Source organism: Schistocerca serialis, chromosome 3 (assembly GCF_023864345.2).
Source record: "Schistocerca serialis cubense isolate TAMUIC-IGC-003099 chromosome 3, iqSchSeri2.2, whole genome shotgun sequence".
Classification (NCBI taxonomy): Eukaryota; Metazoa; Arthropoda; class Insecta; order Orthoptera; family Acrididae; genus Schistocerca; species Schistocerca serialis.
Genome location: NC_064640.1, coordinates 640899961 through 640912163, shown reverse-complemented (window position 1 = coordinate 640912163; position 12203 = coordinate 640899961). Strand labels below are relative to the sequence as shown.

Sequence of the window (12203 nt, the reverse complement as noted above, 5' to 3'; positions counted from 1 at the left end):
TAATTAGTATGAGAAAATAAAAGTTTTGGGAATCGAGCGACAAAGATTGGATTAACTTTTTAGTGCATTCCAGGTCCATAGGATGGATTATCTTCATCCTCTGCAAACTCCCCCTCCAGCTTCCTCTTGTTCCTCCTCCTGTTTACTCTTGCTTGTATTTCTAGACTCTTTACAGCCCTGTCTGCAGCCCGAAGGCGTTCCTTGTCTAAAGCAAGCATCACTCGTTGTTGTGTTAGTAGATTTTGCTACCATTTTCTTCAGTTGCAGTTACTGCAACACTGTTCCAAAAGGTGGTCATGTATGAACACTTATCACATTTCAGTTGTATTTCACTAGCAAGTCCTACGTGCTTTATTATGGAGAGTTCCAGACCAACTTCACTAAAATGAATACATCTTACACAGTTTGAAAAAATTCCTTTGAGAACCGACATATCAAATATTTCATTCACATCCGATTCGCCCATAAAACATTCATAACTTTCACTCATTGAACCAAGCTTCTTCTGTGAAGTATTTTCTTTCCCACTTTGACTGCTATGGGCAGGTGTACTTGAGAGGTTAGGTTCACTCACTTGGTTATCGTCTTTATTGTTTACAGTAATAACACATACCTTTGGCTTTCCAACATTTCTCCTTTTCTTAAAAGCCTTCAGAGGATTTCTAATAACTTTACTTTTACTCATTATTATACTTCAACAAAACAGAGACTCAAGAAACAGAATTAATTACGAATATTTTCGAGATAACGACAGAGTAAATAAACATGAAACAATCGACAATCACACCAGCGATATATATTGAACCATCACAGGTTAGCCACAACACATACTTTATCTCACATCACTAAAATGTACCTGATGAACACGGACGTTAACAATAACACCATTTGACAGCAGTTTAACAGCGCCACAGTGGGTCACGCCCATGTAGAACACATTTCAAAAAAAATTTAAAAATAGTTGTAGTCTTCGGAATTGAATAAATTATATATCTATTAAAAGGTAATAGTCTGCAGATTCAGAAAACGCAAAAAAGTAAAAAATGAACTTTTCATGATTTTGAGCCTTTCTGGAGCCCCTTAATATTGTGCAATATGCCAGTGGTGTTACTGTAGTGGCTGGTAACGGCCAAGAGTGGGGTTTATATAGTAAGTGGTAGGAAGAGTAGGAACACTGGAACAGAAATTCTGGAGCAGAAATGGTGGCCTGGGAATGTCCTAGTTTGACAGACATGGTGTGAAGGTTAGGAGGATAATGGAAGGTGGCAGTGTACGGAATGGGCAATGTATTAAGGAAAACTATCTAATTTCAGGACTTGACTTGAGAAAGTCATAGCCCTGGTCAGATAACCTAATGAGGCCTGGGTTGTACTGAGCAATGAAAGCAGTGCTTCTGATATTTGTGGAAGTCATAGCACTGCTAGTTTGACAAAATGAAGTGTAGACTGCTTGGGAGATTTCTTTCTGGACAAGAGTTGTTGCAGAGAACAACACATGGGAGAGATTATTAGAAAAGGTGCTGAAGTACTTGGTGTTGGAGCAGATACCATATCACATATAGCCTGAGTGTTTGAGAGAGCACAAGAAATGGAAGTGGCAGCATCTTTTGAAATGAAGAGACTGCCATTTATTGGTTGGTTTGATGGGAACCAAATTTGGATGCGAGTCCCAATGACATGGAGAGGGAAGTAACATGTTATGTCAAGAAAGATTAGGTGAATATCAGGCGAAAAAACATATTACACTGTAGTTGCAAACCCAGAAATTCTTCTTCACCAATAGACCACATTGAATGAATAATAATGAGTCTGTACGAAGTCAGAGGTCAAAGATTTTTGGAACTGAGCACTGCTTCTTCTATGTGGCCTACTGAACAATCAAAATAGGACGGGGTGACCCAAGTTCTTATGAACCCATTCCAATGTTTTGTTTGTGGTTCTGGCTCACTAACATGAAGAAATTATAGATAGCAAATAGGACTGTAAACAGGTGTTTTGGGCCACTTTCAGTTCGTTGTTTGGAGAGTAATGTTCAAGGGCCAAGAGATTTTTGTGTCTATGGGAAGTTGGTGTAGAGAGGTGTTACATCAATGTTGACAAGACTTTGCCAAGATAGGAAGGTGGTGAGAACTGATTTGAGTATCTCCAGGAAACAGTGCATTTTATACAATAATATAAGATGAGGGATTGTGTGTGATGGGTTGAAGGTGCTGATCTACCAGCACAAAGCCAAATTCAGTTAGGGGCTTTGAGACCTAGCACAATGTGATGGCTTGGAAGGTTCTCTTCGTGTACTTTAAGTAGTAGAGAGAAGGTAGGTGAGAGTGAATCAGGAAATGAAAGGTGTTCTGTGGAGACATTTTTGTAAAACTGTGAGGAGTCTAGGGATTTGGAAATCACTCACTCACTCACTCACTCACTCACTCACTCACTCACTCACTCACTCACTCACTCACTCTTCTTTTTCTTGTGCTGTTGTCCTGCATCAGTGTAGGGTTTGTAGGGTTATGAGTGGATTTGGCATCGTTAGTATAAACTGTTTAATGGGTGGCTGGATACCCTTCCTGTTGCCACCTCGTTACCCCTGTAGGATGGATACAGGTATGCCCCAACTGTCTGTGTGCAGTGCTATTCATGTAAAAGAGAGTGGAGGATTCTGAAATGTTTGTGAATTGTGTAACTGAGAGGGACTGTAATACCATCCCAGTAGTCACCTAGTGAGATGCAGAAAACCACCTAACTGCCGCATCCAGGCTGGCCAGCATACCGACTCTTGTTGTCAGATTTCATCTGGGGCCAGTACAGCTCCCTGTCCCAGAAGTGATTTTTAATATGCACAACTATGTGGGCTGGGGTAACAAAGAGACTGTGCAATGTAATAATAAAAACATTACACATATACTGACTATAATACAAATCTTCACTTTATTTGTGGCACTCTCTGAAATATGAAGAGCGTACAGAAATCAAATTAAACTGACCAGGTAAAAGACCATTAAATGTAATGGGACAAAACATTTAATTACATTTTCATTTATAACCAAGTATTAACAGCATGTATGAAAATCAAACAGAATAATGTTGGTCTGTATGGTTTTGATATTGCATAATATGACTATGCCTTCATTTCATTTACTGTTAATTTTCTTTATAGATATGCATGCCACACCCCTGGTTCATTTTCACAGTACCAAGCTAGAAATTGTAATGCATCCACATCAACTAAGCATAAATTGATTTATCTGTTACGTAGATGGCTACTCATTGCATCACTCACCATGCATATTGTACTGTCTTTCATTGTGTTCACAACACACTTCTCAAATGGTGACACTCCACAACTGACACATCCTCTTCATTTAGACACCATGTGATCATGCACACACCTTTCATTATGACCAAACTACAGCCTACCAACAAAATTGTGCTCTTTTATCATCTCTAATACTTGTGCCTTCACTCTCAAGTCGCATGTTATTAGCAGATTTGCATAGGGACTCGTGCAGTTATTATTAAGATGAGGTGTAAGACTGCAGGCATGGTGTAGTTTCTGAACACCCTTTGCAATTATTCTGATGAAGACAGTGTGGTAAATCAAAAGAACAAAAATATGCAAAACTGACCAAAAATATTTTGAAATGAAGAATAACAATTTATACACTTATTATATGTAAAAGAAATTAAATTAGCTAGCACTGGACTGATGTCTCTATGGTCTTGTTCAATAGAAAGTGTGAAAATTTAAGAAAGTACACATGATATTTTTTTCAGAAGTAATAATGTAGAACTTTTATGTAAGTTAGTGGAGTTATGAGATGATTTTAAGTTCATAAATAACTCTTAAACAACTGGAACTGCATACACATCATTCTCTACTACTTTCTGTGAAAAAGAATCTGTGATTTCTTACTTCTTCAAATAACTGAATGTCATAAGTGTTGTCATCATCAGCAAAATAAAAAACCCCTGTGGTTGCATTTGCTCTTATCCACTGCAGTCCCCTATTGCGATTTGAAACACCACGTGGTTTGGCTCCTTTCCGTTTCTTATACTCCTCTGGCATTGGTGCTGTGCAGAAAATAAATAGTAAATTAGAACAAATCAAAATTCAGGTAACATATGGCACACAGATGTGCATCACCCTGAATAACCCATTGAATTAATTAGTGTATCAACTGAGTTGTTACTATGAAAAATAAGACAGTTGCAATGAAATTCTTCAAGACTGGAGTCAAGATTACAAAAAGTATGAGATTTATTATTTATGATGACATTAAGTTACTGTAACTACTTAACTCAACAATTGATTAAAATATTATATCTTGCGTCACTGACAATAGTGTGTTTCCTTATTGTATTTTCTCATTGGAGATAGCATGTATAAATGTGAATGATACAGAATCTGAAAATTAGAGCATAATGCTAATGAAAATGAGATAAAATACTATTTGAAAAGGATTCGGTTTCTTCTTTCATATGTAATTAATTTAAAATGGTATCTTGCTTTCTCATGCTTTCAAACTTTGTATTGCCCCAACATTGGAGAAGCAGCTTTGTTTTAAAATCTTTGAGGTGAATATAACTATATACTAGACTAGGATTTATGCTCACATTTCTGATATATACCATTATTGCTCTGTCTGGGATGTGTAATAAATCATAACTTCGTGTTGATTTCCAATCTCTCACTTGCTCTTTCACAAAATTTGTAATCCAAAAACAGTCTACATAATTATTATTTGAGATGATATTGTTTGGAGAGAAAGGATATTGTAAAGAATGGTTATATTTTGTGTTCAAAACTGTTAGTAAGTAGTTAACGGAAATTTGTAGCAATTACCATGCATTTATACATATCGTTCCACTTATTGAGTAGCTACCTCAGCTGCAGTACAGAACTATATTTCTTTTCCTTTCATTATTTATAATCAATTGTGCTCTCTGATGAATCACAGGTGGTGGGGTGGTTCGTGTGTCTCATTGATGCAGATAGCAGCACTGTAGGTGTCTGTGGATAGGCCAGAGAAATGTGTGGTGCCTGAAGAAGGGCAGCAGCCATTTCAGTTGTTGCAGGGGCAACTGTCTGGGTGATCTACTGCTCCAGCCTTACTATATTTAGTCAACATGAATTTGATACATTCGTACTGTGAAAGGATGAAAGAAAGGGGAGATTACAGCAATTATTTTTCCCAAGGGTATGCAGGTAAGTAGTATGACTTCTGATGATGATGATTGCATTCTCTACGGTTAAACATTACAGATGTAAAATGGTGCTCCATTTGGATCTCCAGACTTGGAGCACTCAGGAGAATGTTGTCATCAAGAAAAGGAAAACTGGCATTTATGGGTTGGAGTGCGGAATGTAAGATCCTTTAGTCAGATAGGTAGGTAAGAGAGTTTAAAAAAAGAGAAATGGTTACCTAGAAGTTAGACATAGTGGGAATTAGTAACATGTGGTGGTAGGAAGAGCAGGGCTTGTTTCAGGTAAGTTCAGGGTTATAAATACAAACTGGAATAGTGATAACACAGGAGTAGGTCTAATAATGAATAAGAATGTATCAGGATGTCTGTAAGCTAGTATTAAGAACACTGTGAATGTATTGTTGAAGCTGAGGTAGACACAAAGCCAACATTCACCACAGTAACATAAGTTTATATGCATACTGGCTCTGCACATGATGAAGGGGTTGAAACAGTATAAGATGAGATAAAAGAAGTTACTTAAGTAGTAAAGGGAGACATAAATTTCATTGTGATGGGAGACTAGACCTTGATAGTAGGAAAACAAACAGAAGGAAAAATAGATGGGAGAAGAAATGAAAGGGGAAGCCACCTGGAAGAATTTGCACTGAGTACAATGTAATTAATGGTAATATTTGTTTTAGAAACCATGAAATAAGTTTCCATATTTGAGGAGACCAGCAGACACTGGACAGATTCTATGTATAAGGGACAGTCAAATGAAAATGAAACAGATGAAATGAAGTAAGTGAAATGTTTATTATTTCAAAAGTAATTGCTGTCACTCTTAATACATTTATCCCACTGTGAGACCAAGTGGTTAATACCTTCATGGAAAAATGTTTTTGATTGCCTACGGGACCATAGTTGTACCTACGTGTGCTCCTGTTTGACTGAAGCAAACTGACAGCCATGAATGTCTTTCTTCAGGGCTCCAAAAACATGAAATAGTATGGGGAGAGATTGTGAGTCTGTGAAGAATGTGTAAGGGCTTCCCAGCAAAACTTCTGCAACATACTCAAAACGATTTTGGCAACACGTGGTCCTGCCCACAGGATGATCTGCTGCAAGATGTACTGCAGCAAAATGGCCACTTGAGGTATGGATGGTAGTTAGAATATCTATGAGTTCTCTGAGCATATAAGAAAGACTCTTTCCTACACGTTTCCTATGGTCCAGTTTGTAAACACCTGTGGTAACTGAAGGGCAATTTGAGGTTATGTTCCAACAGAGTGCTTCCCTAGTGCAGCTGCACTCACAGTGAGGGCTTACCTTCCAGGCTGTTATGTCAGTCTCTGACTAGATCCCTGATTAGCCAGCATAGGTAGCAGTCCAAGAACCCTACAAAGGAAATGGCATGAGAGTGATCAAGTGAAAATGTGTGAAGCTCCCTGCAGCAGTCAACAAAGCCTGTTTAGGAGCCATCACACAAAGCGACGAGTTAGTTCGTAATGAATAATGTGCAATGTGAGGTGAGCTTAGGAGTAAGATGGAAGTTACTTAATCGTCCGACCATTTCTCTCCACTGAGAACTACTTACTGAGTTCTGTGATCTTGTAAGTTTCCAGTACAGTCATGAAGCTTAACGTCTTATTATATTCCTTATGCGACAATGTGAAATAATATCAAAGGAAGTGAAAGAAATAAGTCACCGACACAGGTGCTGCAATTAACTGATATCTAGATCTTACAGACGAACAAGTAGAGTCAACTTTCACAAAACTGCTCCCACAGGATCGACATTCATGTAATTGGCCACCAAGAATTCTTCTGGGTTGTATGGTCATGGTCCATGGAACTCTTCTATCCCTAACGTTTCGTCCAAAGGTGTGTTGGATATCTTCGGAGATGATCCTGGTTGTGCTGAGTCTTGCCGACTGACGAGTCGGACGTTTAAGAACGGCCTAAATACTGTGGAAACTGGGCATGGTCTGGATTTCACGTGATAGCAGAGATAAACCTTGTCACGGATAAAATATAACTATCTATCATAGTACGTCAAAGATAAGAACTTTTCATCGACTCTATAGCGCCACTGTCCATATATCGCTGAGTTTCATAGCTGCTTCTTTTCTGTTAAAATTATCCTCATGTTTATCTATTTCGATGTCTTCTGTATATAGCCGTGGATAATAGTTCGACGTAGTACATAAAACTTCAGTTTCCGAACATTTTGCTACGTGATCACCCGACTGAGGAGCATGTTCCACCATGGCTAACTTGTCTGCTTTCCGTAGTGGGCAAAGACTTTTATGTTCCTTCAACCATGTATTCACACTTCTCTTTGTAGTTCCAATGCAGACCCTACCACATGTACACGGAATCTTGTATATACCACATGCAGACGGAGGGGGATGTTTATCCTTAAAGGAATGAAGTGCTTGACCTATTTTCTGAGTTGGTCTGAACATTGGTCGAACGTTATGTTTCCTTAAAATCTTCCCGATTTGATCCATTACTTTTTTGATGAAGGGAAGAAAAACCGTGTTCTTTCATCGTTGTGTCCTATCATTGTCCTTAGGCCTCCTGTTATTCCGTCGCAAAACTCTTATTTATTTCCTTACTAGAGTACCCATTCTTCCAAAAGCCTGCTTTAGATGTTTTAACTAGGCGTCCAGGTATTCCAGCGTACAGATCCTTTTAGCTCTGTCCACTAGACTTTTAATTACACCACTTTTCTGTTGGGCCGGCCGCGGTGGTCTCGCGGTTCTAGGCGCTCAGTCCGGAGCCGCGCGACTGCTACGGTCGCAGGTTCGAATCCTGCCTCGGGCATGGATGTGTGTGATGTCCTTAGGTCAGTTAGGTTTAAGTAGTTCTAAGTTCTAGGGGACTGATGACCTAAGATGTTAAGTCCCATAGTGCTCAGAGCCACTTTTCTGTTGTGGATGATGACTGAAATCCTTATGCAAGTACCTATCAGTATGTGTAACCTACCGAAAGACTTTATGTTTCAAGCTTCCATCAGTCTGTCTCGACAGCGGACTAGGATATTGCATTGTTTTTCTCCATTTCCATGGTAAACTGGATTTTAGGATTTATACTATTTAAATAACAAAAGAATTGCTCTAAAGCTTTTTTGCCATGTGACCAAACCACAAATGTATCATCCATAGATCGATACAATCGACATGGTTTCTTATTCGCTTTTTCCAGAGCTAAATTGGCGATCGTAGGACTCAGTGGGTTACTCATGGCCACACCATCAACCTGCTCATAAGACTCATCCTCCCACTGGAGAAGTGTGAATACACGGTTGAGGGAACATAGAAGTCTTTGCCCACTAAGGAAAGCAGACAAGTCGGCAGTGGTGGAACATGCTCTTCAGTCGGGTGATCATGTAGTGAAATTTTCGGAAAATGAAATTGTATGTACTATGACAAACTATTATCCAAGGCTATACAGAGAAGCCATCGAAATATAAAAACATGGGGATAATTTTAACAGAAAAGAAGCAGCTATGGAACTCAGCGATATATGGACAGTGGCGCTACAGAATCGATGAGAAGTTTTTATCTTTGACGTACTATGATCGATAGTTATATTTTATCTGTGACAAGGTTTATCTCTACTATCACGCGAAATCCAGACCACGCCCACTTTCCACAGTATTTAGGCCGTTCTTCGACGTCCGACTCGTCAGTCGGCAAGACTCAGCACAACCAGTAGCACTTCCGAAGACGTCAAACGTAGCTTTGGACGAAACGTTAGGGATAGAAGAGTTCCATGGACAACTGCCATACAAACCGGAAGTATTCTCGGCAGCTGAAACATCTGGTCGTGAAAGCCTTCAATGTATGATTCACATCGTTGAAATTCGACTACTCGCGTAGACAGGAGTAACCTACAATTAGTGTCCCCTACAGTTAACAGAGCCTGCTACTCACCGACAAGGTGGTCGTAGGGGATGCCGGTCCTGGCGAGCAGCTCGGTGACGAGCGGAGTGGTTTGGGCCGCATCTTCGATGACGAGCCAGTGCAGCGCGGGCACGTGCATCAGAGTCTGCGCCATGCGCGTCAACTCGGGCAGCTGCTCGGGCCGGCGGTACGTGGGGGTGATCACGTACACGGTGCGCTGTGGGGGCGGGGGCGGCTGCGGCGGGGGTGGCGGCGAAGGGGACGGCGACGCGGCGGCGGCGGCGGAGGCGGAGGCCGCACCGAGCGCTGTCGACGGGCAGCCCAGTTCACGAGCCAGCTCGTTCACCTGCAACAAAGCCAACGTCAACAAACGCGGAACAACGCACGGCTGTTGGAAGGTCTATCGGGATTGCTGCTGTTGTTGATGTTCTCGTTTTCAGTCCGAAGAGTAATTTTAAGCAGCTCTCCACGCTCCTCTATCTTGTGCAAGTCTCTTAATTTCTGCATAGTTACTTCAGCCTACCTCTATTTCAGCTTGCTTAGTGGATTGGAGCAATGATTTCTCTCTACAGTTTTTATCCTCCATACGTCCCTTTACAACGGAACTGACGATTCCTTGACGCTCCATGATGCGTCCTATCAACCGAGCCCTCCATTTAGTTACGTTGTGCCAAAAGTTGCTTCTTTCTGCAGTTCGAGTTACTGCTTCCCCGTTAGCTAATCGATCTACACATCCAATTTTCAGCGTTCTGCTGTAGCACCACATTTCAAAATCTTACATTCTGTTTTAGTCTGAACTTCTTATGATCCATGTTTCACTTCTGTATAAGGCTACACTCCAGACGAACAACTTCAGAAAAAACTTCCTAATTCTTTAAATTTATATTTGATCTCAGCAAGTCGCTCTTTTTTTTAGATAGGCCTTCCTTGCAGTTGCAATGTGCATTTTATATCCCCACTTCTTCGGCTATCGTCAGCTATTTTGCAGCAAAATAAAAAAAAATCTGCTACTTTTAATGTATTATTTCCTAATCTGATTTCCTCGTTATTATTTAATTTAATTCTATTATCCTTGTTTTACTTTTGTTGTTTTTCATCATGTAACCTATTTTCAACACGTTATTCATTTTGTTCAACTGCTATTTCAATTCCTTTGCCGTCTGTGACAGAATTACAGTGCCACTGGCAAAGCTCAAATGTTTTATTTCTTTTCTCTGGGCTTTAATTCCTTTTCCAAACACGTCCTTGCTTTCCTTCGCAGCTTAATGAATGTATAGTACACATAGAATAACATCCACGATAAGCTACAACGTCGTCTCACTCTCTTCTTAACTTCTGCCTCCCTTTCATGTTCTTTGACTCTTGTAACTGCAGCCTGGTTCTTGTACAAGTTGGAGATATCTTTTATTTCCCTGTAATTTTTTACCTACTGCAATCAGAATTTCAGAGAACGTATTCCAGTCAAAATTTTGGAAGCTTTATGTTAATCTACGAACATTATAAACGTATGAAACTTCCTGGCAGATTAAAACTGTGTGCCCGACCGAGACTCGAACTCGGGACCTTTGCCTTTCGCGGGCAAGTGCTCTACCATCTGAGCTACGGAAGCACGACTCACGCCCGGTCTCACAGCTTTACTTCTGCCAGTATCTCGTCTCCCACCTTCCAAACTTTACAGAAGCTCTCCTGCGCATATTGGGACGTGCTAGGAGAGCAATTCACGGAAATGGTGAACGAGATACTCGATGGGGCGGAAATTCCACCTGGGCTGACCGAAGGGACCATAACACTCATCCCTAAGAAGAGAGCCGCCCGCCGCATTGAAGAGTTTCGTCCGATTACGCTCCTCAACGCCGACTATAAAATAATAGCGAAATGCATCGCAAACAACCTGAAATCGGTGATGAGGAAAGTCATCAGTCCGTGGCAAACATGTGCGGTACCAGGGAAAAATATATTTGACGCCACATGCACCTACAGGGACATAATAGCACAGGCAGCCACCACCAAAAGCGCAGGTGCCATAATTTCGGTGGACTTCAACAAAGCCTTCGACAGGATCGACCACAAATATCTCGTAGAGACACTAAATAGACTCGGGTTTGGGCAAAAATTCATCGCAATCATCCATAAGATACTAAGAACTGCAAGATCGACAGTAATAATCAATAGTTGGGAAACAAAACTGATAAAACTGGACAGATCCGTGAGGCAAGGCTGTCCATTGTCAATGGCTCTATTCGCTATAGCACTGGACCCACTCCTGCGGAAACTCACAAACGACATCAGAGGCTACTCCGTAGGAGGCAAAGCAGTAGCATGTGTAGCCTACGCTGACGACCTAGGCATCTTTATTGAAGACCAGGAAGATATTGGGAGAGTAGAAACCATCATGAATACATTCCAAAAAGCGTCAGGCGCCCAAACCAACCCCAAAAAAACAGTGCTACTGCCGATAGGGAATCAACGACTCAAACCAGACAGCCAATGGTATAAAATAGCAGAAAGCCATAAAGTTCTTGGAATATATATACAGTCTTGTCCACTTAGAATGGCCGCATACAACTGGAGGGACGAGCTACACACCATAAGAGGTCTCTCCAGACAGCACGCGAACCGGAAGCTAACAATCCACCAGAAAACAGAACTGATAAACACGACGATCCTGTCGAAAGCTTGGTACCTGGCGCAAATCTTAAGCATCCCGACAGAAATTGCGCGAGCACTAACGAGCGCAGTGTACTACCTGTTGTGGCGTCGAAATATATTCAAAGTGGCGCAAGCAACGTGCTCGCTGCCAACAAAAGAAGGGGGACTAGGTCTAGTTGATATAAAGACTAAATGTGCAGCCCTTCTACTGAAACGAACGCTCGCCATCCAGGACAAAAACCCTGACAGCGTCACAGCCAAGATAATTGGAAGATACAAGCCCGCATCACAAGAAGCGCCGGTCGACACGAGACACATTCCCTGCAGAATGCGACACGTCAGGCAGCACTACGCCAACAAAAGTTACGTTCTGAACACCGTGGCGAACCCCAGCCACAGAACAGCCAAGAGAATATACTGGGCCCTCAGGGGGAAGCCGAAAAAAACAAAATTGAACAAA

The 12203-nt window shown here is 41.1% G+C and overlaps 1 protein-coding gene across 1 annotated transcript in view; it reads right to left on the bottom strand.

The window, feature by feature from the left end:
• The window catches only part of LOC126471065 (galactosylgalactosylxylosylprotein 3-beta-glucuronosyltransferase P-like), a 326272-nt gene that overhangs the window by 12065 nt on the left and 302004 nt on the right, over positions 1-12203 (bottom strand). Inside the window, exons 4-5 of the mRNA XM_050099132.1 lie at positions 9125-9440; positions 3910-4067 (exon numbers count right to left, since the gene is read on the bottom strand). Of these exons, the coding sequence (XP_049955089.1) occupies positions 3910-4067; positions 9125-9440 (474 nt within the window). The remainder of the gene's footprint in view (positions 1-3909; positions 4068-9124; positions 9441-12203) is intronic.